The sequence below is a fragment of the Cherax quadricarinatus genome, chromosome 7 (assembly GCF_038502225.1).
Source record: "Cherax quadricarinatus isolate ZL_2023a chromosome 7, ASM3850222v1, whole genome shotgun sequence".
NCBI lineage: Eukaryota > Metazoa > Arthropoda > Malacostraca > Decapoda > Parastacidae > Cherax > Cherax quadricarinatus.
The window spans coordinates 55,110,224-55,137,539 of record NC_091298.1 but is presented as its reverse complement, the minus strand read 5'-3'; the positions used below and the strand labels follow the sequence as shown (position 1 = coordinate 55,137,539).

The window sequence follows — 27,316 nt, the reverse complement described above, 5'->3', positions numbered from 1 at the left end:
CCTCGTGGGTCATTAGCTCCCCTGCAGTGTTCCTCTTTTCTCATATTCTTAGACTACTTCCACTATTACTTCTATTACTACTATTATCTCTTAATTTAGTCTCCACCCCCCTGGCCCTCTTTTCACTACCACTACTTCTCATTGCCACCTCTATCACTGTTGCATTAATTTTTCTACTACCAGCACTACTACTACTACCAGTTTATACTATTCCCTCCACTCATTACACTTCTGTTTCCATCCCTCTCTCATGTATATGTTGGCTCCTTTTCTTTTGTGCTTCTGTGTGACTAATTAATGGTCCAAGTCGGACTGAAATGTCGTCATAGGTTTCAGTTTTTTATGTGTGGGTTATCTGTGAGTTGTTCCAGTTACAACATTGTGCCTTTTTATTCCTATCATGCATACTTTATCAAAGGCTGAGCACTGACTGCCATCAAAGTTAGGGGATTAGGCTACAGTAATAAAGGAACTGAGCTTGTGTTTGAAAATGATAACAGTTATAGAATAATAATGAATGTAGTATTAATGGGTGAACTGCTTGTATTTTGATTAGGTTAATGTGCTGAAGAAAACATCTGGTCTACATGTATAACAAGTACAGTGACTGTGATACATAAATTATTATACTGTATCTGCATTTTAAATATACATCAAAATGTATCTAGAGGAAAATATATTATGCACTGGTGTACAGTAAACCCTCTCATAATGCACAGGTTACTTTCCTGAAAATCAGCTCATATTATAAAACAGTATTTTAAGTAAAGAATATAAAGGAAAAGTAGGGTTACGATCTAAACACCTCTAAATTTACTAAATGATATTTTTACTATTGTATAGGCAAAAATTATTACAGCATAACTTACTGCATATTAATCTCACTCCAAAACTTATTCTTACTCTCAGCAAAATTTGTTGACAGAACCTCACCCACTTACTCATTTACTCTCCTTTTACATTCTCTCACCATTCTCTTAACTTCTCTTGAACTCTCCATATAGTCCACCTGCCTTATATCACTTTTACTTTGTAAAAACCTCTCATTTGCTAGCTTTTTCTCCTTTACTACTCTCTCTACCTCATCATTCCACCAATCACTCCTCTCCCCTCAAAACCCACCCTCTTATATCCACAAACTTCTGTTGCACACTCTAACACTGCATTCTTAAATGTACCCCAATCTGTGTGACCTCATTACCTATACTTTCACTCACTTGTCCCACTTCTCCCAACAGATGCTCATATCTTACCCTAACTACCTCTTCCTCTAGTTTACAAACTTTCACCTCCCTCTTATTTGCTGTAGCTAGAACTAAATAATGATCTGATATATCTGTTGCCCATCTATAAACATGTCTACCCAACAATCTTTTATCCACCTATACATAGTCCAATAAACTTTTGTCATTACACCCTATTGCTAAACCTCTTTCTATGCAAGGTTCAATCAAAGGCCCCAAATTATCCCCTACCCCTGGCACCCCATACTTACCTACTGTGCCCTCTACAACAGTTGCTCCCATTTTAGTATTTAGGTCCCCTACCACAATTACTCTCTCACTTGCTTAAAAATTTTCTAAACACTCACTTAACATGCAATTCACAGAGCTAAGGAGGGGTTGCTGAGGCTGTTTGGGCATTTAGAGAGGATGGCAAGGGATAGGATGATGAGGGTGTATAAATCTAGAGTGGAAGATAGGATGGATAGGGTTGTTCCAGGAATGTCTGGAGGCTTTTAGCTTTAGAAGCTTAAGCATCCAGCAGGCTTGTGTGAACATATTAGACAGGAGTGCAGGGAAACAAGTAGTTTTTTGATGGACATTATGTTGGAGTGTGAGTAAGGTAACACTTATGACAGGATTCAGGGAAACCAATTAGCCAGGCTAGAGTCCAGGAGGTGGGAAGGGCAGTACCTGCACTGTGAAGGAGGACCAGTGCTCAGAAGGTAAATTGATTGAGATGCCAGCACACTTTTGGAAAGAGTTTCCATTTTCTTAGTCACTCTGCCTTGGTGGTAGAAGGCCATTGAGGTAGAAAAAAAAAATACATGAGGAGTGCTACAATAGTCCTACTGGTTCATGCTTGGCAGGTCCTTCTCAAACCCTACATTTCTCACTCTGATATTTGTTGAACTTATTTTTAAAGGAACCAAAAGTGTTCTCTTCAATAACTCAACTTAGCGGATGGTTCAACTCATTCATAAAATTATTGTTAATCTAATATTGTCCTATATCCTTTCTAAATCTGAATTTATCCATTGAGTCGAGTCGTTTCCTAGTTAGATATCCTCAATACCCCATTTACATCTCCCCAAGACACTTCCAGAATGCAACTGCACGTGGCATGGGTTGTCAGCAGGAAGGAAAAAGCAGTGTAGTGCTTTATGACTCATAATATCAAGATTTTTGCATGTTTTTCAAATTTTTTGGTAGCACTTTTTAATTCACTTTGCAATAAAATTGTGCAACATTAAGTTATATTATAAGAGGGTTAACTGTATATTAATAACCTGACAACAGAAATAAACTGAGACATTTCCTGGTTGCAAAAGATGCCACAATAATACTACTACTACTGTTCTATAACTACTATACTATTACTATTACTACAACTACCACTACTGTTGGTGGTGAAAAGACACACACTGCACAGTATCTTTTATTTATACTGTTTCACCCATTGGGACCTTTATCAAGTACACAAGGAACACACAAAATCAGCAGTGTATAAAGCACAGGGTGTCGGGTGCACGTCAGATGATACTGAATAAAGGTAAAACTCAAATCTTGAAGTCAGGTAATGCTGAATAACATCTGGATCTAGGGCTAAGATTGTACCCACTTGTGTTTTATATGTTGATCGAAGATGATGTATGCGACTGATCTTCAGCACGTGTACATCCCTCTATTTTACAGTATGGTGTTGGTGAGACATATACTAGTGGCAGACTCCAGGTACCATCACCATGGCTTGTACTTTTCTTGTTAAATAAAATGTCTTATTCTAATTTGTGATGTGGGAAATTTTGTCGAGGTGCATCTCACATGTATTACATGTGTTATCAACCATGTATTCATATTTGTGCATCTATAGTCTAGAGTTCAAATCCCTAGCTGTCTGACCTACATAGAAATGATCTCATCCTCCACATGGGATGCTGTAAACTCCAGCTGTTCCTGCAAATTTGTTGTTTTGAGAGAAAGTACTGTAATACTCATGTTGGCTTTTTGGAGAGGAGTGGTGATATCCAATTTTGTAGGTCTAGGAGGAAGGATCTGCCAGCAACTGGTGATGATTTCCTCTTTAGTGTTGGATAGTGTGCTTACAGTTTTGTTCTTGCAGGAAAAGATCACAGGTTGAAAAAATGTTGAGGATACCACTATATATCAATTCTATACATCATCTTGCATCAACACAAAAAACACACATTACTCTGACTTGATTCCCAGGCTCACACCTAACTCAACATTGCCTAACTTCCAGATCCAGACCTCACATTCATTCTGCCTTACTTAACCTGCAGCTAACTCTGCTTTATATATTGTGTGCACCTTTTATTTGATAAAGCACCCAGTGAGTGAAACACTGTATAAATAAAACATCCTTTGCTACTAGTGTCTTTCTACTTTTATTATCAGCTTACAGTCACTGTCCCATTTTCTACTACTTTTACAGAAAACATTATTAAATATATTGTTGTGGCACTATAGACCTTGTGAATACAATCTAATACGGAAATTCTTAGAAAGGTAACCATTATATTCTCACCAAAAATGTAAACTTGGTACCATTTGACATAACATTACCTAACACCAACTTTGACTACACAGGGCTCCCACAGAGAAAAGATATAAAATTCCTTAAATTTCACTTAATTTTTCCCAAATTTAACCCTTTGAGGGTCCGTCCCGCAGATCTACGGCTTTACGTTCAGGGTCCAAACCGTAGATCTACGTCATGAGCTCAGCTCACTCTGATAAACTGTGAGTCGTACATTTGGGCCTAGATATGAGAGAATACATCTATGTGGTATGCGTGCACCACATAAAACAGATCCTGCAGCAATCTGTGTATAATGAGAGAAAAAAACTTAAATCATGATTTTTCGATTAAAACAGCGACTTTGTAGTGTTTTTTTGTATGTTTTTTATAGTTCTACTTGCGATTTCTTGGTCTCATTTGATAGAATGGAAGACATATTACAGAAATAGAGATGATTTTGATTGGTTTTAGCACTGGAAATGGCTTGAAACTGAGCTCAAAGTAGCAGAAATGTTAAATTTTTGTCGATATTCAAGAGTAAACAAACGACCTCACATGTCTAATACACGCCAGCGGTGGGTCTAATATGCATTCACAAATATGGTGATGATATTTATACAATTATTACAGTATTGCATAACAGTAAATCTTCTATTTTTTGGTGTGAATAAAAATTCATTATGTGAATAAAAAATCAAAATGGAATTTATTTGTAAAGCCTCAAAACATAACTAATGAACAGAAGAAATGTTAGTTTAGTTCCAGGAATACCTACATTGTTTATTCTGGACCCTATTTTGAAATTGGAATATTTTGAACTTTGTGTTAAATTGGCCAAATTAACAATTTCTGATCACTTTAATTTGTAGTTGAAACAGTTCACTTGGCGATTTCTTGTGCGCAATCGATAGAATAGAAGTAATACTAGTGAAATAGTTAAGAATTTGGTTGACTGGAATAATGTAATTGGCCTAAAATGGGAGTCAAAGTCGGCAAAATCGCCGATTCGTAAATATCGCTGACACATCAAAATTCACGAGAGCATAATTTCGTCAATTTTCCATCAAATTTCGTACTTTTTGTTTTATTACCTTCACAAAAAGATTCTCTACCATTTCATAAGAAAAAATAAAAAAAAATTTTTTTTTAAATTCTTGGACACTGGGGCACCACTTCAGATTTGGGCCTTGGACCCTGAAGGGGTTAAATTCAATGATTAAAAAAAAAATTTTTACCTGAAAAAGTCAATTGCAGTATCTCAACAGACAATGAAAATAGTGTACTTAAACTTTGCATATATACACTAGATGTGTGCCAAAGCACCAGTATTGGTGGTTATAGGCTAATTTTAATAGTATACTGGTACTGGCTTAAAATGAGCATTGGTATTGGTATAGGCAAAAACTTGATTAAAATCACATTCTTAATACTTATACCATACCTTATTTATTGCTAAATCAAACCTCAAACCAACTCTTTAAATTAATAGTTGCTTTACGTAATATGCTATTGCTGAATATTACTCAAAAACTTGAAATTTGGGTAATGTATTTCAATTGGATTTAGACAAATTACTTATTAAAATCTTGTTAAAAACTAGGACTGAACGGTATATTTCAAAGTATGTACAGATTTTGGCATTTTAGAATTACCTTTCTCTGACTCTTTTATTAACCCTTTGACTGTTTTGGTCATTTTTTATTATTTTTATTATCACACCGGCCGATTCCCACCAAGGCAGGGTGGCCCGAAAAAGAAAAACTTTCACCATCATTCACTCCATCACTGTCTTGCCAGAAGGGTGCTTTACACTACAGTTTTTAAACTGCAACATTAACACCCCTCCTTCAGAGTGCAGGCACTGTACTTCCCATCTCCAGGACTCAAGTCCGGCCTGCCGGTTTCCCTGAATCCCTTCATAAATGTTACTTTGCTCACACTCCAACAGCACGTCAAGTATTAAAAACCATTTGTCTCCATTCACTCCTATCAAACACGCTCACGCATGCCTGCTGGAAGTCCAAGCCCCTCGCACACAAAACCTCCTTTACCCCCTCCCTCCAACCCTTCCTAGGCCGACCCCTACCCCGCCTTCCTTCCACTACAGACTGATACACTCTTGAAGTCATTCTGTTTCGCTCCATTCTCTCTACATGTCCGAACCACCTCAACAACCCTTCCTCAGCCCTCTGGACAACAGTTTTGGTAATCCCGCACCTCCTCCTAACTTCCAAACTACGAATTCTCTGCATTATATTCACACCACACATTGCCCTCAGACATGACATCTCCACTGCCTCCAGCCTTCTCCTCGCTGCAACATTCATCACCCACGCTTCACACCCATATAAGAGCGTTGGTAAAACTATAATCTCATACATTCCCCTCTTTGCCTCCAAGGACAAAGTTCTTTGTCTCCACAGACTCCTAAGTGCACCACTCACTCTTTTTCCCTCATCAATTCTATGATTCACCTCATCTTTCATAGACCCATCCGCTGACACGTCCACTCCCAAATATCTGAATACGTTCACCTCCTCCATACTCTCTCCCTCGAATCTGATATTCAATCTTTCATCACCTAATCTTTTTGTTATCCTCATAACCTTACTCTTTCCTGTATTCACCTTTAATTTTCTTCTTTTGCACACCCTACCAAATTCATCCACCAATCTCTGCAACTTCTCTTCAGAATCTCCCAAGAGCACAGTGTCATCAGCAAAGAGCAGCTGTGACAACTCCCACTTTGTGTGTGATTCTTTATCTTTTAACTCCACGCCTCTTGCCAAGACCCTCGCATTTACTTCTCTTACAACCCCATCTATAAATATATTAAACAACCACGGTGACATCACACATCCTTGTCTAAGGCCTACTTTTACTGGGAAAAAATTTCCCTCTTTCCTACATACTCTAACTTGAGCCTCACTATCCTCGTAAAAACTCTTCACTGCTTTCAGTAACCTACCTCCTACACCATACACTTGCAACATCTGCCACATTGCCCCCCTATCCACCCTGTCATACGCCTTTTCCAAATCCATAAATGCCACAAAGACCTCTTTAGCCTTATCTAAATACTGTTCACTTATATGTTTCACTGTAAACACCTGGTCCACACACCCCCTACCTTTCCTAAAGCCTCCTTGTTCATCTGCTATCCTATTCTCCGTCTTACTCTTAATTCTTTCAATTATAACTCTACCATACACTTTACCAGGTACACTCAACAGACTTATCCCCCTATAATTTTTGCACTCTCTTTTATCCCCTTTGCCTTTATACAAAGGAACTATGCATGCTCTCTGCCAATCCCTAGGTACCTTACCCTCTTCCATACATTTATTAAATAATTGCACCAACCACTCCAAAACTATATCCCCACCTGCTTTTAACATTTCTATCTTTATCCCATCAATCCCGGCTGCCTTACCCCCTTTCATTTTACCTACTGCCTCACGAACTTCCCCCACACTCACAACTGGCTCTTCCTCACTCCTACAAGATGTTTTTCCTCCTTGCCCTATACACGAAATCACAGCTTCCCTATCTTCATCAACATTTAACAATTCCTCAAAATATTCCTTCCATCTTCCCAATACCTCTAACTCTCCATTTAATAACTCTCCTCATATATATACATTTTACGAGCCAATGTGTTCGACGTATATATACTCAAAAATTCTAGTGGCTTCAAATCAAGCAGGAGAAAGCTGGTAGATCCACATGTGAAAGAATGGATCTGTGTGGTCAGTGTGCGCAGTATAAAAAAAAATCCTGCAGCACGCAATGCATAATGAGAAAAAAAAGAAAACTCCAACCGTGTTTTTGGATTAAAACGCCGACTTCGAGGTGTATTTTCCTAAAGTATTTATAGTTGTATTCTTGTTTTCTTGGTCTCATTTGATAGAATGGAAAACATATTATAGAAATAGAAGTGATTTTGATTGGTTTTACTATGCAAAGGAACTTGAAATGGAGCTCAAAGTGGCAGAAATGTTTGATTTTTGCCGATGTTCAAGAGTAAACAAATGACGTCATTGTCCAATAAATGTCCAACTAGCATTCTAATATGCAGTCACGAATGGGTTGACGTTATTTATACAATTATTACAATATTGCAGTAGTCTGCATAACAGTAAATCTTCTATTATTTTGAAACTGATATATTTTTTAATTAGCATGAAATTGGCCAAATTCCCAATTTCTGACCACTTTATTGGGTAGTTGAAATTGGTAAATGGGTGATTTCTTGTACTCAATCGATAGAACAAATGGAGTTTTAAAGAAATATTTCAGCTACGAGTTTGGCCAACTGAAACAATGGAATTGGCCAAAAATAGGTTTCAAAGTGGGCGAAATCACCGATGCGTAAATGTCGCCGAGGTCGCTAACTTTGCGAGAGCATAATTCTGTGAGTTTTCCATCAAATTTCGTACTTTTGGTGTCATTATCATCGGGAAAAGATACTTTATCCTTTCACAAGAAAAAACAATTTTTTTTTTTTTTCCAAATATTTTGCAACACCAGGAGACATTTCAGGATTTGGGGTTGTGACAGTCAAAGAGTTAAATATCCAATTCACAAACCAATTTAAAAATTACCAATCTTTTTCCTTATTTTAATGTCAGACTTTTCCCTAACCCATGGGAACCCTGTCAGGTAATAATCCTTTATCATCACTCAGAGCAAAGAAATTAATACTTTCAGTTAACTATGATAAAACCTATCATAAGCAAATACTGTCTTCTCCTCTAATCAAGAAATTAAATTTTTTAGCATTCAAGCTAAGGAACTGAGAGTGAGGAGGAAAGTTCAGTTTACCAGGATTGTTGATAGCACAGAAGAAAAAAAGGAAAGGGTTACAAAAAATAAGAAAGAGGGTAGTTAAGATAGTGTGAAATAAGAAAGAAGCTTGCTCCATGGAGAAAGCAAGAATGAATCAGCCAAAATACGCAATTTATGGAGAATAACAAAAAATGAGATAGATCAGTTTAAATAGTTGGTTAGTGTCTCAGCAGCTAACACATGTACTACTGTGAGGGTAAATAAAAATAAAAGGATGACTAGAAAGGCATATAAATGTAGGGTGGTGGGAAAAGAGGGGTAGGGGTTGTCCTAGGAAAGGCTGGAGGGAGGGGGTAAAGGAGGTTTTGAGTGCTAGGCACTTGGACTTCCATCAAGATTGGGTAAGTGTACTAGATACAAGCAGAGGCAAGTATGTAGACTATGATTTTATGTGCTGTTGGAGTGTAAGCAATGTAGCACTTGTGATGGGATTCAGGGAAACCGGTTACCTTGACTCGAGTCCTGGAAGTGGGAAATATACTGAAGGGGAGGTATAGATGTTGCAGTTTGGAGGGTCATTTGAACTGTAATGTCAACAAGCGTCTGGGAGGACAGTGATTGAATGAGTGAAAGTGTTTTCTTCTTCGTTGGTCACCCTACTTCAGTGGAAGACAACCAAAGTGCTATAAAAAAAAAACTAGACTTACATCATTATCTAGTAGGGTATACAAGTGCAAGTGTTGGGGACAACAACTCCAGTTATCTCTCTAGTTAAGCAACTGCCCCTTTCTCCCTTACTACTAGGTCAACATGGGTGGCAAGTATAAAAAGATCTTCCCCATACATCTAGCCTCACCCAGGATTCAGTTTTGGGCCAACTGCAATGACTACTCTACTACAAACCTCTTATGGCTGTTAACAATATTAAGGGCCTAAAGATAATTTTATCAAGATATGGCTTAAAAATAGCTATATTAAAGCTGACAAAAATCCACAAAGCAGTTTGAACATTTAGAAATTTTACCAGTGATACCTAGCATATACAATGATGGGAAATGACTACAGTGCCTTTCATTATTTTTTAAACACTGTTGCCTCCTACCAAGGAAGGGTGACCCCAAAAAATTAAGACATTCATCATTCACATGGGTAGTGTTAAACCTGTAGATTTCGTAAAATGACTGGGGAAATGGGAGGTAATCAGCCTCAATCCAAACAAGGGAGGTCTTGTCCAATTCCTTGGATCAAGCACCCTCATCAGCATTAAGGTACTTCTCTTGAGGGATTTTAACAACTCAATTTTTTTTGTTACAATCTTTCTCTGATTTGTTAAGTCAGGAGAAATTAAACTATATTTTATGTATAGTTTCTGTGGAAGCAAAGTACATGACAATGATTATCATTTTATGTATATTATAACCTTCTTTGTGTGGCCTTTAACCCTTTGGGGATTTCGGACGTACTAGTACGTCTTACGACCCAGGGTTTTTGACGTACTAGTACGCCTAAATTCTAGCGCCCTCAAATCTAGCGAGAGAAAGCTGGTAGGCCTACATACATAAGAATGGGTCTATGTGGTCAGTGTGCACAGTATAAAAAAAATCCTGCAGCACACAGTGTGTAATGAGAAAAAAAAAAACTTTGACCGTGTTTTTGGATTAAAACAGCGACTTTGCACTGTATTTTCGTATGGTATTTATTGTTGTATTCTAGTTTTCTTGGTCTCATTTTATAGAATGGAAGACATATTACAGAAATTGAGATGATTTTGACTAGTTTTACAATGAAAAGTACCTTGAAATTGAGCTCAAAGTAGCAGAAATGTTCGATTTTTACCAAAGTTCAAAAGTAAACAAATCATGCCAAGCGTCCAATACACATCAACTGGTGAGTCTAATATTCTTTCACAAGTGCGCTGATATTATTTATACCATTTCTACACTAATGCAGTAGTTTGCATAACAGTAAATTTTATTTTTTTTGTAAGAACAAAAATTCAAAGTGGAAAGCCAAAGAAATATAAGAGAGGCCTGGGGATGTGACTAACGAACAGAGAACTTGTTATTTTAGTGCCAGGAATGTCTTTCTTGTTTATTCTGGACCCTATTCAGAAATTGGCATCTTTTGAAATTTGTGTGAAATTGGCAAAATTGCTAAATTCTGACCACTTTATTAGATAGTTGAAATTGGTAAATGAATGGTTTCTTGTACTCATTCGATAGAAAAAATGGAGTTTTAGCAAAATAGTTACGATTTTTGTCGACTAGTACACTGGAGTTGGCCGAGAATAGGGCTCAAAGTGGGCAAAATCGCCAATGCATAAACATCGTCGAGACCGCTAACTTCACGAGAGCATAATTCCATAAGTTTTCCATCAAATTTCATAGTTTTGGTGTCATTATGATCAGGAAAAGATTCTCTATCTTTTCATAAGAAAAAACATTTTTTTTTTTTTTTTGAAATTTGGCCGACCCTGACAACAAGTCTCTGAGAGGACCTGTTGACCCCCAAAGGGTTAAACACCCCACTCCAATAATTTCAGATGCAAACTTTGATTTTTCACGTGTTAAATTTCAGTAAAGTGCTAAGAAAATACTGCAATCATTGTATACAGTTGTAAAAAAAAAAAGGCTTTCTGTATGTCACTCCAAATCATTTATCTCTGGAACCTATAACCAACTGAGATTAGTATCAGACCAATGATTCCAAAATCATATGTTACGGTTTTATCATGAAGAAAGTAAATGGTGGTAAACAGATCTACTGCATAAGATCAGGTTTTTTTTATCTGCTTCATGGGGAATTTGATAAGAAGGAAGAAGGTAAAACGAGAAAAAGATGCTTGAATAAAAAGTTCTTCTGAGGATACACAGTAGCTGGTAGCATTGTTGCTGCACTGCATCGAGTGATGAAAAAGCATTAGCCTGAAGTTGGAAATTACATCAATACCCCTAAAATCAATTTGTTGAGCAGGCTTACCTCTGCTTGTGTTGAGGAACTGTTGACTGAAGATGAAGAAGAATGAGACTTGTGGTGGGATGGGTGTTTATCAGCTATGAGAGTAGCAATGCCATAGGAAAGGTTTGGTGAAGACCCCAGGTCGGAATGGTGCGAAGAGACGCTTTCAAGGCCTGATAGTGGCGAACTGCATAACATGTGAGGGAAAAATTTAAATTGTCATCACTATAAATTATATATATACGATATTGCTAAACACTACTGTGCAAAGCCTGCATTCACCAAAAAAATATGAAGGGTATGCAACATCATAGAGACAAAAGAAAATTAAAAGCTTCTCAGTTGCTTTATCATAAAATACAAATACAGTACTCCAATTACTGTAATGTCTAAATTCCTGTTCAAAAGCATAATACAAAACCTACATTACGACAATGCTAAGAATAATATTACAAAAAAATACAGTTAAATCGTTAATGGACTAATGGGAGACTGAATGTCACGTAATACTGACTGTAAAATCTGAATGATGACATTGTTATTGCACAATTATAACAACAGAGAATTCTAAAAACAACAAACTTTTGTCCATTAAATCTAAAATTAATATATTCAAACAACTATAATAATAATGGACAATCCTGGAAACAACAGAGTTGTTGGGACATATCTTGTTTGTTAAATCTAAGACTAATTTACTCAACAAACCATAACAATATCAGACAATCCTGGAAACAAAAGAGCTGTTGGGACAAGTTTAGTACATTAAATACAAAATCCATTAATCTGATGTCCATTAAATCAAGGTTTTTGCTGCAATAAAACACAATACAGCACTATAAAAAAAAGGAATATATTATTATTTTAACATTCTAGACAATTTACCTGTAGCGGTGTGATGAAGTACTATATGGGTAGCTTGGAGGTCTGCTGGAGTTGGAAGACGAGGAGTGTGAGGAGGACGCCAGACGACTGATTTCCAAGCTCGCGCGGCTGCTGTTACTAGATGGTTCCTGCGCTCTACTTGAGTAAGTTGTGGTGGTTGTTGCAGGAGAGCCTCGGTAACTGAGGGTGCTAGTGATTCCTTTGCCATTGCTGCTACTACTGCTACTTACACTTTTACTACTTTTGGAGGATTTTGAACTGCTACTTGAACTCTTGCTGGTTGACAATGCAGCTGCCATGGCAGCTGCTGTATAAATATGAAACCTCATGGGTAAGTAGGTAATCAAACCTTTGTCTAAATGCAAATACTGCACCCTGTTTTACTCAATAGCCATCTACTGCCAAGGCAAGAGCAACTCAAAGAAGAAAACACATTCACTAATATCTGTATACACCAAATATCCTAATCCCAGATTTGAATGCAAGACCACAAACTTTTGTTTGGCATGACAGCTAGACAAGTGCCATCCAGTCTGACCCACTGAGCCATAAACAAATACATTGCACTAGAAAAGCACAGCCACTGATTTGGACTCCACCACCAGGATATATATATGAAGCAAATTTATAGTTATTTCATAAGATTATAATTTTTTAATTCACTTAACAGGCTTAATAAAAATGCAGTACTGTATTCAAAGAGTATAATAATGATTCAGAAAAATAATTTAAGCTTGTCAAATAATGGTTTTAAAATTACAGGTAAACTGACATAGTCTAACCAAGCTAAATACGTACTTTCTTGAACTGAGTGGTAGGCAAATCAGAGAAAGTAAAATAATCCCAAATAGTACTGGGTATATGTTTAAAAATAGTACTGTGCAGTACTTTTCCTTTAACCAATAACCAGTTGAAGATTAAATTTATTTGTATTTGTATCATCTTAATACCTTAAATGCAACCATGTAATATACTGTACTATATACATGTATACTGCTCTAACTCTTTTACATTTATGCCACAACTGCCACCTTTGTTTTTGTGCTCCCTTATCAATCAATGCTGTACACTACACAATTTCTGTGTGTTTCCAAATGAGGCTACTTTACAAATACTGTAAATCCAAACATTCATTCTTAATATATTACTACTTCCCGTAATCATGTAGCCTACATATGCCTTGGGTTCCACTGCCAAAATAAAATTTCTGTATGACAATAATTCAATGCTATTACACACATACACTATCTATCTATATTGATCTTACATAGCGTGAACCAGGAACAATGAGTCCTAACCATAATTTTTAAAGGGGTGGAGGGATAAGTCAGCAGAAGGCCTTGGTCAGATGACCAAAAGCTTCAATGGCGGGTCATCATATGACTAAGACTCACATCAGGAAACATTTGTCCTCTTTCCTGACAAACCTTACTTAACCTAACCAATACTGATCACAAAAAAGTACTGTACACTTTATATTCTCTTTCATTCTATCTTCATTCCATTCACATTCAAAAGCACTATGCTCTTCACCTATGAACCTACATCATCTGTCACTACAATATCTACTGTGATTAAAACTTTATAACCTTCCCCTTCATGAGTTGTATGTCCAGTGAAAAAATCAAAATTATCTTTTTCAATTTATTTATCAGGTAACTGGTCTTTGTGAACATCACACTTAACCTGAATCTTCCTATGTAAAAATCTTTCTTACAAACTTGAGTCTGATTAATTTGCATAAAATCAACAAGGCATTTCCCAAATAAAAACCAGAAGCACTATAAAATTCAAGGTCATCTATGTAAGGAATAAACCACAAAACTCAAAGTTACAATCTACCATAATAAAACATTTTTAACCCTTTGACAGTTTCATCGTATATATACGTCTTACGAGGTACCGTATTTGATGTATATATGTATACTCATAAATTCTAGCGGCTTCAAATGAAGCAGGAGAAAGCTGGTAGGCCCACATGTGAGAGAATGGGTCTGTGTGGTCAGTGTGCACCATATAAAAAAAATCTTGGAACATGCAGTGCATGATAAAAAAAAAAAGAGACCATTTTTTTTTAATTAAAATGCCAACTTTGTGTCTATTTTCGTATAGTATTTAAGGTTGTATTCTCGTTTTCTTGGTCTCATTTGATAGAATGGAAAACATATTATAGAAATAGAGGTGATTTTGACTGGTTTTACTATAAAAAGAACCTTGAAATGGAGCTCAAAGTAGGAGAAATGTTTGATTTTTGCCAATGTTCAAAAGTAAACAAATGATGTCATTGTCCAATAAATGTCCAACTAGCCATTCTAATATGCAGTCATGAATGGGTTGACATTATTTGTACAATTATTACAGTATTGCAGTAGTCTGCATTACAGTAAATCTTCTATTTTTGTTTGAATAAAAATTCAAAATAGAAAGCAAGAATAATATCAGAGGGGCCTGGAGACATAACTGATGAACAAAGAAAATGTTATTTTAGAGCCAGGAATGTCTGCTTTGTTCATTCTGGACCTTCTTTTGACACTGTCATATTTTTTAATTTTTGTGAAATTGGCCAAATTGCAAATTTCTGACCACGTTATTGGGTAGTTGAAATCGGTAAATGGGCAGTTTCTTGTACATGAGTTTGGTCGACTGGAACAATGGAATTAGCCGAAAATAGGACTCAAAGTGGGCGAAATCGCCGATTTGTAAATATTGCCGAGGTCGCTAACTTCGCGAGAGTGTAATTCTGTCAGTTTTCCATCAAATTTCATTTTTTTGGTGTCATTACAATTGGAAAAAGATTCTCTATCATTTTGTAAGTTTTTTTTTTTTAAATTTTGTGACACCAGGAGACACCTCAGGATTGGGGGTTGCAACAGTCAAGGGGTTAATGTGTAATACTGTCCTTCCTTTAGTATTATAAAAAATACTTGTACTTCATAAAATAATACAGATGTTTAAATTTTGTATACAGTAATGTACTGTTTTTCTTTTAGGTTGGTAGACAGCAACCACCCAGGGAGGTACTACCGTCCTGCCAAGTGAGTGTAAAACGAAAGCCTGTAATTGTTTTACATGATGGTAGGATTGCTGGTGTCTTTTGTCTGTCTCATAAATATGCAAGATTACAGGTACGTCTTGCTACTTCTACTTACACTTAGGTCACACTACACATACATGTACACGTTTATTTATACACACTCATCTGAGTTTTCTTTGATTTTATCTTAATAGTTCTTGGTCTTATTACTTTTCCTTTTATATCCATGGGGAAGTGGAATAAGAATCTTTCCTCCGTAAGCCATGCGTGTTGTAAAAGTCAACTAAAATGCCGGGAACAATGGGCTAGTAACCCCTTTTCCTGTAAAGATTACTAAAAAGAATAAGAAGAAGAAAATTGTCAAAGTGGGAAGTCTGAATGTGCGTGGATGTTGTGCAAATGATAAGAAAGAGATGATTGTGGATGTTATGAATGAGAAGAAACTGGATGTCCTGGCTTTAAGTGAAACAAAGCTGAAGGGGGTGGGAGAGTTTCAATGGAGAGGAATAAATGGGATTAGGTCAGGGGTTTCAAATAGAGTTAGAGCTAAAGAAGGAGTAGCAATAATGTTGAAGGATAAGCTATGGCAGGAAAAGAGGGACTACAAATGTATAAATTCAAGGATTATGTGGAGTAAAATAAAGATTGGATGTGAAAAGTGGGTTATAGTAAGCGTGTATGCACCTGGAGAAGAGAGAAGTGTAGAGGAGAGAGAGAGATTCTGGGAAATGTTGAGTGAATGCGTGGGGAGTTTTGAATCAAGTGTGAGAGTAATGGTGGTTGGGGATTTCAATGCTAAAGTGGGTAAAAATGTTATGGAGGGAGTAGTAGGTAATTTTGGGGTGCCAGGGGTAAATGTAAATGGGGAGCCTTTAATTGAGCTATGTGTAGAAAGAAATTTGGTAATAAGTAATACATATTTTATGAAAAAGAGGATAAATAAATATACAAGGTATGATGTAGCACGTAATGAAAGTAGTTTGTTAGATTATGTATTGGTGGATAAAAGGTTGATGGGTAGGCTCCAGGATGTACATGTTTATAGAGGGGCAACTGATATATCGGATCATTATTTAGTTGTAGCTACAGTTAGAGTAAGAGGTAGATGGGAAAAGAGGAAGGTGGCAACAACAAGTAAGAGGGAGGTGAAAGTGTATAAACTAAGGGAGGAGGAAGTTCGGGCGAGATATAAGCGACTATTGGCAGAAAGGTGGGCTAGTGCAAAGATGAGTAGTGGGGGGGTTGAAGAGGGTTGGAATAGTTTTAAAAATGCAGTATTAGAATGTGGGGCAGAAGTTTGTGGTTATAGGAGGGTGGGGGCAGGAGGAAAGAGGAGTGATTGGTGGAATGATGAAGTAAAGGGTGTGATAAAAGAGAAAAAGGTAGCTTACGAGAGGTTTTTACAAAGCAGAAGTGTTATAAGAAGAGCAGAGTATATGGAGAGTAAAAGAAAGGTGAAGAGAGTGGTGAGAGAGTGCAAAAGGAGAGCAGATGAAAGAGTGGGAGAGGCACTGTCAAGAAATTTTAATGAAAATAAGAAAAAATTTTGGAGTGAGTTAAACAAGTTAAGAAAGCCTAGGGAAAGTATGGATTTGTCAGTTAAAAACAGAGTAGGGGAGTTAGTAGATGGGGAGAGGGAGGTATTAGGTAGATGGCGAGAATATTTTGAGGAACTTTTAAATGTTAAGGAAGAAAGGGAGGCGGTAATTTCATGCACTGGCCAGGGAGGTATACCATCTTTTAGGAGTGAAGAAGAGCAGACTGTAAGTGTGGTGGAGGTACGTGAGGCATTACGTAGAATGAAAGGGGGTAAAGCAGCTGGAACTGATGGGATCATGACAGAAATGTTAAAAGCAGGGGGGGATATAGTGTTGGAGTGGTTGGTACTTTTGTTTAATAAATGTATGAAAGAGGGGAAGGTACCTAGGGATTGGCGGAGAGCATGTATAGTCCCTTTATATAAAGGGAAAGGGGACAAAAGAGATTGTAAAAATTATAGAGGAATAAGTTTACTGAGTATACCAGGAAAAGTATACGGTAGGGTTATAATTGAAAGAATTAGAGGTAAGACAGAATGTAGAATTGCGGACGAACAAGGAGGTTTCAGAGTGGGTAGGGGATGTGTAGATCAAGTGTTTACATTGAAGCATATATGTGAACAGTATTTAGATAAAGGTAGGGAAGTTTTTATTGCATTTATGGATTTAGAAAAGGCATATGATAGAGTGGATAGAGGAGCAATGTGGCAGATGTTGCAAGTTTATGGAATAGGTGGTAAGTTACTAAATGCTGTAAAGAGCTTTTATGAGGATAGTGAGGCTCAGGTTAGGGTGTGTAGAAGAGAGGGAGAATACTTCCCGGTAAAAGTAGGTCTTAGACAGGGATGTGTAATGTAACCATGGTTGTTTAATATATTTATAGATGGGGTTGTAAAAGAAGTAAATGCTAGGGTGTTCGGGAGAGGGGTGGGATTAAATTATGGGGAATCAAATTCAAAATGGGAATTGACACAGTTACTTTTTGCTGATGATACTGTGCTTATGGGAGATTCTAAAGAAAAATTGCAAAGGTTAGTGGATGAGTTTGAGAATGTGTGTAAAGGTAGAAAGTTGAAAGTGAACATAGAAAAGAGTAAGGTGATGAGGGTATCAAATGATTTAGATAAAGAAAAATTGGATATCAAATTGGGGAGGAGGAGTATGGAAGAAGTGAATGTTTTCAGATACTTGGGAGTTGACGTGTCAGCGGATGGATTTATGAAGGATGAGGTGAATCATAGAATTGATGAGGGAAAAAAGGTGAGTGGTGCGTTGAGGTATATGTGGAGTCAAAAAACGTTATCTATGGAGGCAAAGAAGGGAATGTATGAAAGTATAGTAGTACCAACACTCTTATATGGATGTGAAGCTTGGGTGGTAAATGCAGCAGCGAGGAGACGGTTGGAGGCAGTGGAGATGTCCTGTCTAAGGGCAATGTGTGGTGTAAATATTATGCAGAAAATTCGGAGTGTGGAAATTAGGAGAAGGTGTGGAGTTAATAAAAGCATTAGTCAGAGGGCAGAAGAGGGGTTGTTGAGGTGGTTTGGTCATTTAGAGAGAATGGATCAAAGTAGAATGACATGGAAAGCATATAAATCTATAGGGGAAGGAAAGAGGGGTAGGGGTCGTCCTCGAAAGGGTTGGAAAGAGGGGGTAAAGGAGGTTTTGTGGGTGAGGGGCTTGGACTTCCAGCAAGCGTGCATGAGCGTGTTAGATAGGAGTGAATGGAGACGAATGATACTTGGGACCTGACGATCTGTTGGAGTGTGAGCAGGGTAATATTTAGTGAAGGGATTCAGGGAAACCGGTTATTTTCATATAGTCGGACTTGAGTCCTGGAAATGGGAAGTACAATGCCTGCACTTTAAAGGAGGGGTTTGGGATATTGGCAGTTTGGAGGGATATGTTGTGTATCTCTATACGTATATGCTTCTAAACTGTTATATTCTGAGCACCTCTGCAAAAGCAGTGATAATGTGTGAGTGTGGTGAAAGTGTTGAATGATGATGAAAGTATTTTCTTTTTGGGGATTTTCTTTCTTTTTTGTGGGTCACCCTGCCTCGGTGGGAGACGACCGACTTGTTTAAAAAAAAAAAAAAAAAAAAAAAGTTAAAAATACAATAATAATGATTTTAAAAATACAGTGGACCCCCGGATAACGATCAGCTCCCAACTCGACCAATTATGTAAGTTTATTTTTGTAAGTGCTTTTGTAGGTGTATTTTTAGGGGTCTGAAATGGACTAATCTAATTCACAATATTTCTTATGGGAACAAACTCGGTCTATAACGGCACCCAAACAGACTTCTGGATTGAAATAATATTGGTATGCGGGGGTCCACTGTATACAGTTTCAAAAGATTGGTAATCAATGATTACAGACAAAACTCTTAAAATGATACAGTAGTGAAAATTAAATAATTTAGCAATCAATTTCTGAGGTTGTGGTACTGACCATGCTGTGCTTGAAGGATCTCTAGATTCATGAGGTGTTCAGGATGTAGTCCCCCATAACCCCCAAGACCCCCTGCAGCCGCAGCAACTGCAGCTGCTGCGCCAGCCTGCCCACTGCTACCTCCTAGGCCACCCTGCAATCTGGACAGCAATTCCATCTGTTGCAGGCCAGCTATGTTCCACCAGGCAGCTGTGTGAAGAAGAAAATCCAAATCAAGCCCAACACATGCATACATATCCAGTATTTTCTGTATGAAGGTTAATTTTACTAGAAATACCTTCAACTCTTTACCTTTTCCCACCGCCAACACCAAATTGAAATCAATACTTGAAGTCAAACATACGCAGCAATACCAAATGTCCATGAAGTCAATTAATCATTGAAACTCTTTGTCCCAATTCATAAAATGAATGACAGAGGAGTGATCAATCATATTCTAGGCTTTCTTGTAGCAACTGATCTATAATAACCACTAAAGATATATCGTATAATCCTGTGACCCTCTACATTACGATATTCGCCTCAACAACAGACTGCCACCACAAACTAAAATTTTATGCAGATTGTGCTTAACATACCTGTAGCCTCGGAGAAATTTCGTTCATATGATTGCACAGCAGCTCCACTTCTCAAACCACTTTGGCTGTACCGGTTATGTTGATCTTAAAATGACACATTATTTCAGGATAAACCGTGATGCAGTACTCAAAAGACAAATTTTTAAACACTACAAAATGTATTACTGTAGTCACACTACTCAGGATGGTCTGATTAATTCAGTCTGCTTGACTTGACAAACTTTAATTTACATAAAGGTCAGACTTTTTAATAAGAAAACCAGTAGAGTACTGACTCAGTAAACCAAATGCTTTGACTTTTCTCTTACAAAAATAAAGGAGCTGCTCTAAAATATGTGATTCAGCAACCAATTCCGTGAAAATTTATCACCTAAAACAATAATTCTACAAGAAGAGCAAGACAATGGCATAAGCCAGAAATTGGTAATTCCCTACTTAAATTGCTTTTGAATCTACAAGAACATTTATTTCACTTGTTAAAAAGTAATTCTGTGGCACCTAGTTCTATCCCATCACTAACATGGACTAACAGTATTATTACTAATTACAACCAATTTCCACTTAAATGCAGTATATACAGCAGCACTGATGTACAGAAAATACAGAAAATAAATTCAATCATCATTTACAATTAAGTCTCAGGTTAAAGAAAAAATGAAAACAAATATTTTTTTCCCAAATTCTCTCTCTACCTATCAATTTTAATCCCTGTTTAATTGAGCAGAACAAAAATTCCAAAGTTGTTCTCTTTCTGCCTATCAGTTCTACTCCCTACTGAGAAAAAAAAATCCAAAGTTCTTCTCTCCCTGCCCAACAATTTTACTCCCTAATTAACTGAGCAGAACAAAAGTATTACATCAGGAAGCTTAAGAATTGTCTTACTTTCAAGCCACCTCTTACATCACCCAGGGAATACTTTACATACAGTTGTATATCAATGGTATATAATACCAACACTATACTATAAAAATTAGACACGTGTGCAACATCTGGGTATCTTTATTTATAGATGTTTCACCATCCAGCAGCTTCATCAATACAATTCAAGGACATTATGTGAAGACTGTAGAGCTATATGCAAAACGAGGTAATCAGTCCCTCAGTCCTGGAGTTGGTGATGAGCACCATAGTCTTCAAGACTACGGTGCTCATAACCAACTTCAGGGCTCAGGGGCTGATTACCTCATCTTTTGTATACAGTTCTACAGTCTTCACATAATGTCCTTGAATTGTATTGATAAAGCCACTAGATGATGAAATGTCTACAATAAAGATACCCAGAAGTTGCACATATGTCTAATTCTTATAATACTATACAGCTAATTCCCTGGTATAAACCTTGGTAATAAATACCGACAAGTTGGTTCAGAAAGACACGTAAGCAAACACTATGACATATTTATTAGAAAATGTTTCGGTCCTGGGACCTTGATCACTTCTGAAGTGATCAAGGTCCCAGGACTGAAACGTTTTCGAATAAATATGTCATAGTGTTTGCTTACGTGTTTTTCTAAACCAGCTAATTCCCTGTTGAAGTCCCAATCCTGATAGCAAAGAAAAGATCTAAATACAGTAATATGAACAAAAAAAAAAAAACACCTGGATGAAGTTGACATGATGAGCTATCAATTCAACAAAATATATTTGCAAATTATCATGCTGCACTGTGTATGTATTCAATAACATCATCCCATATTATCTTTACTACACAACTTCCAGACTCTCACACAGTAAGAGTGCAACAGTTACAGAGCATTTTTGTATTTACCCAAAACACATACTTCAGACCTCTTACTTCATACCTCTCACAACACACACTTCAGACCTCTTACAAGAGACACACACTTCGCACCTTTTACAAAACACACACTTTAGATCTCTTACAAAAAACATACTTCAGACCTCTTACAAAACACACACATCAGATCTATTACAAAACACATACTTTACACCTTTTACAAAACACACACATCAGATCTATTACAAAACACATACTTTACACCTCTTACAAAACACACACATCAGATCTATTACAAAACACATACTTTACACCTCTTACAAAACACACACATCAGATCTATTACAAAACACATACTTTACACCTCTTACAAAACACACACTTCAGATCTATTACAAAAGCAAACACTCATTGTGTACCTTCATATAAATGAATGCTCACAAACGCTATCCTGTGCATGCATACACACACGCGCGCGCGTGCACACACACACACACACACACACACACACACACACACACACACACACACACACACACACACACACACACACACACACACACACAAACTAGGCATATGTGCAAGCACACACACTCATAATCCTACATCATTGTACATACAAGCAAACATTAATGCAAGCAAGTAACTTCCTACAAAAAACAAAATGCAAACTTACATGCACAGAAGCCAAAGATGCACACAAAATATAATGCAGTAAATAAAACAGATGATGGCCATTAGGCATATATGCCTTGGCACTAAGTCAACAAAAACAAAGTACATATAACGTCAAAATCATAATGATTACTAAGTTAAAATACAAACAGTAATTCAAGGCCTAAAAAAGTCAAGGAGGACAAAAACTACAATTAACCATATGGCAGCCATTAAGATTCAGTGATACATGCTCAAAACAGTCTACTACTTCATTAAAATCTTAACCCTTTCAGGGTTGGTGTCATGCTAGTACGGCTTGCACGCCAGGGTTGGTGCCACACTAGTACGCGTAAATTCTAGCGACTTCAAATCTAGCAAGAGAAAGCTGGTAGGCCTACATATGAAAGAATGGGTCTATGTGGTCAGTGTGCACAGTATAAAAAAATCCTGCAGCATACAGTGCACGAGAAATAAAAAAAACTCCGACCGTCTTTTTGGTTTAAAACAGTGACTCTGCAGTGCATTTTCGTATGGTATTTATGGTTGTTTTCTAGTTTTCCTGGTCTCATTTTATCGAATGGAAGACATGACAGAAATTGAGATGATTTTGATTGGTTTCACAATGAAAAGTACTTTGAAATTGAGCTCAAAGTAGCAGAAATGTTTGATTTTTGCAAAAGCTCAAAAGTAAACAAATCATGCCACGCATCCAATACACATCAACTGGCGAGTCTAATATTCTTTCACAAGTGCGCTGATATTATTTATACCATTTCTACACTAATGCAGTAGTCTGCATAACAGTAAATCTTCTATTTTTTTTTTTTGTGAGAATAAAAATTCAAAGTGGAAAGCATAAGAAATGTAATAGGGGCCTGGGGAGGTGACTAACGAACAGAGAAAGTGTTATTTTAGTGCCAGGAATGTCTGTCTTGTTTATTCTGGGCCCTATTGGGAAATTGGCATCTTTTGAAATTTGTGTGAAATTGGCAAAATTGCCAATTTCTGACCACTTTATTGGATAGTTGAAATCGGTAAATGGGTGGTTTCTTCTACTCATTCGATAGAAAAAATGAAGTTCTAGCGAAATAGGTATGATTTTTGTCGACTGGTACATTGGAATTGGCCGAAGATAGGGCTCAAATTGGGCGAAATCGCCGATGCATAAACATTGTCAAGACCGCTAACTTCGCGAGAGAATAATTCCGTAAGTTTTCCATCAAATTTCATACTTTTGATATCATTATGATCGAGAAAAGATTCTCTATCATTTCATAAGAAAAAATCCTTTTTTTTTTCGAAAAATTTTCAACTCTGAGAACAAGTTTAGGAGAGGGCCTCTCGACCCTGAAAGGGTTAATAGGGTGGTGACTGTCTTTTTTGTTGTCTTGACAAAGCTAATTACTCTATCATCCATGAACTTACATCAAAAAAAGAAGCTTTATAAAGTACTTCTCCCTTTCACCTACAAAAAACCAAACAAAAGGAGAAAGCCCACGCAGTACTCATCCCTTTCCTCCCCTCCCCGCTATAAACAAAAATAATGAAAATAGAGTAGTATTTGTATTTAATGGTCTTGGATGGAGCCATGACCCCCAAATCTATCACTAAGTAGGATGGCAGACCCATGAGTTTGACATAACTAGTGTATATAGTCATTAACATGAACAAGAAGATGCCTCACAACCTTAGCAACCTGTAGCCCTCCTTCATCAACACTGTAGCACACACAAAAATATAAAAAAAAAAAGAGAATAAACAGTTAAAACCTAGGCAGTTTCTCATGAATTTTGCTGATATCACTCTGTACATGCAAAGCTAAGAAAATTAACAGTGTACATAGTTCTGTCCTTGCTTTTCATATCAACTTAAGTTATCTAAGACTTAAAAACTTCTTGCTTATCATCACAAATTTATACATGATTATGTAATTTTCCTAATGTTTACTCTTTAAATGTGATAATTAACTATCAAAGTTTGATGATGCGACTCTTGCTACATCTGGTCTGTAAATAACAGTGAACCACTTAATCACTTGCAAAAACATTATCACACTATTCTTTAATGTTTGTGATTTTATATCTTAAACTTTTGATCCCCTGTACCTTCTTAGCCCTCTTATGTACACATAGGTACAGCCCTCTTATATATACTTAGGTACAGCCCTCTTATGTATATTCAGGTACAGCCCTCTTATGTATACTTAGGTACAGCCCTCTTATGTATACACTTAGATACAGCCCTCTTATGTACACAGTACTCAACTGTCATTTACAATACAGATTCCTAAACATACAAAAAATGCAAGGGCAAAGTGAACAAAACAATTAAGCCAGTGATAGGGTGTGATTCATAAAGCAAAAAATATTGAAGAGCAATGCCTAGGCACACAACACAGGAAAAAAAAAAATGGGTAACACACCAGAAAGACACAGTGAATCATCGATTAATTATCCAGTCCATTTGGGGGAAATAAGGTGCATCAGATTTTCAACAACACCAGATGATCATATCATTTTCTATGGTCCACTGTTTTCCAAATTCTTCTTTCACATTATCAATTTAGGTGCTAAACCAAACAAGACTGCTGCATAATGTTCGAAAGCACGTAATAAATCACCAAATAATCGATGACCTAATGTATTTCTGCATTTCCAGAGTCAACCCTTTTTCCTCTTCAGAAATAATAAAACATGCCAAAACTGTACATTACAAAATGGACAAGAAATTATCCCTGAAAAATTATTTGTGTTTTTTAACAGTGCTACACAGAGCATGCTCTTGCTCTGGCTGATTAAGTTTATGAATAAGAACCAATGATTTATACTAGTGCAAAATTACTTCTCACCTCCCATTGCTCTATCCTGGTAGGCAGCTTAAAACATACAGAAAGCTATTAGAATGCAATTTATTACAGAAGTACAGGCTGCTATTTTTTTTTCCACAATTTGGTACAGTTTACAAAACTTGCTTTTGCTGATAGTCACTATAAACCATAATGCACATTTTTATTTCTAACAGCCACCACATATGCAGACACAATGGGTTTGCATAAAAGAAATTCCTACTCTATAATCATAACCTGTCTAAATAAATCTGGAAGCATAAGGAGGGGTTAACACTGAATTAGAATTTTTTCTTAATTTTATAAATGACCATTATCAGAACTGAAACCAAACCCTCTCTCTCTCTCTCTTGTCCATAGACTAGTCAAGCGATTTAATAAAAAAAAACTTTCCTAGTAAGTCAAGGGTCATAGATTGAGCAGTTAACTTGACTGACCTTTTACCAAACAACCAAAGTCACAACTTTCAGGCCTGGGGATATGCAAGAACGCATGTATAAAAAGTTTCAGTGCAATAAACAGAAGATACCCTATTTGCAAACAAATACAGATCAATACAAAATCATCATCATCTTTCAACAAACCGGCCGTATCCCACCGAAGCAGGGTGGCCCAAAAAGAAAAACAAAAGTTTCTCTTTTCAAATTTAGTAATTTATACAGGAGAAGGGGTTACTAGCCCCTTGCTCCCGGCATTTTAGTCGCCTCTTACAACACGCATGGCTTACGGAGGAAGAATTCTGTTCCACTTCCCCATGGATATAAGAGGAAATAAACAAGAACAAAAACTAGAAAGAAAATAACAGAAAATCCAGAGGGGTGTGTATATACATATATGCTTGTACATGTATGTGTAGTGTGACCAATGCAAAATATCTTCAATAATTAAATTTAAATATGGAAATTAGGAGGTGTGGGATTACCAAAACTATTATCCAGAGGGCTGAGGAGGGGTTGTTGAGGTGGTTCGGACATGTAGAGAGAATGGAACAAAACAGAATGACTTCGAGTGTATAAATCTGTAGTGGAGGGAAGGCGGGATGTGAGTGTGGGGGAGGTGCGTGAGGCATTACATACAATGAAAGGGGGTAAAGCAGCTGGAACTGAAGGGATCATGACAGAAATGTTAAAAGCAGGGGGGGTACATAGTGTTGGAGTGGTTGGTATTTTTGTTTAATAAATGTATGAAAGAGGGGAAGGTACCTAGGGATTGGCGGAGAGCGTGTATAGTCCCTTTATATAAAGGGAAGGGGGACAAAAGAGATTGTAAAAATTATAGAGGAATAAGTTTACTGAGTATACCAGGAAAAGTGTACGGTAGGGTTATTATTGAAAGAATTAGAGGTAAGACAGAATGTAGAATTGCGGATAAGCAAGAAGGTTTTAGAGTGGTTAGGGGATGTGTAGATCAAGTGTTTACATTGAAGCATATATGTGAACAGTATTTAGATAAAGGTAGGAAGTTTTTATTGCATTTATGGATTTAGAAAAGGCATATGATAGAGTGGATAGGGAAACAATGTGGCAGATGTTGCAAGTAGTATATGGAATAGGTAGTAAGTTACTAAATGCTGTAAAAAGTTTTTATGAAGATAGTGAGGCTCAGGTTAGGGTGTGTAGAAGAGAGGGAGACTACTCCCCGGTAAAAGTAGGTCTTAGACAGGGATGTGTAATGTCACCATGGTTGTTTAATATATTTATAGATGGGGTTGTAGAAGAAGTAAATGCTAGGGTGTTCGGGAGAGGGGTGGGATTAAATTATGGGGAATTAAATACAAAATGGGAAGTGGCACAGTTACTTTTTGCTGATGATACTGTGCTTATGGGAGATTCTACAGAAAAATTGCAAAGATCAGTAGATGAATTTGGGAGTGTGTGTAAAGGTAGAAAGCTGAAAGTGAACATAGAAAAGAGTAAGGTGATGAGGGTATCAAATGATTTAGATGAAGAAAAATTGGATATCAAATTGGGGAGGAGTAGTATGGAAGAAGTGAATGTTTTCAGATATTTGGGAGCTGATGTGTCAGTGGATGGATTTATGAAGGATGAGGTTAATCATAGAATTGATGAAGGAAA

General features: G+C 36.9%; 1 protein-coding gene across 35 annotated transcripts in view; it reads right to left on the bottom strand.

Annotated features, from left to right (window-relative positions):
- Positions 1–27,316, bottom strand: part of LOC128686856 (bromodomain adjacent to zinc finger domain protein 2B) — a 709,144-nt gene that overhangs the window by 193,515 nt on the left and 488,313 nt on the right. For 31 of the 35 annotated variants that reach the window (XM_070082464.1, XM_070082491.1, XM_070082470.1 and 28 more), the window contains 5 exons: positions 25,245–25,271; positions 20,002–20,085; positions 19,424–19,612; positions 12,397–12,703; positions 11,533–11,698 (listed from right to left, as the gene is read on the bottom strand). In XM_070082464.1, the coding sequence (XP_069938565.1) occupies positions 11,533–11,698; positions 12,397–12,703; positions 19,424–19,612; positions 20,002–20,085; positions 25,245–25,271 (773 nt within the window). The remainder of the gene's footprint in view (positions 1–11,532; positions 11,699–12,396; positions 12,704–19,423; positions 19,613–20,001; positions 20,086–25,244; positions 25,272–27,316) is intronic. The other 4 variants (XM_070082475.1, XM_070082487.1, XM_070082492.1 and 1 more) reach the window with 3 other exon arrangements.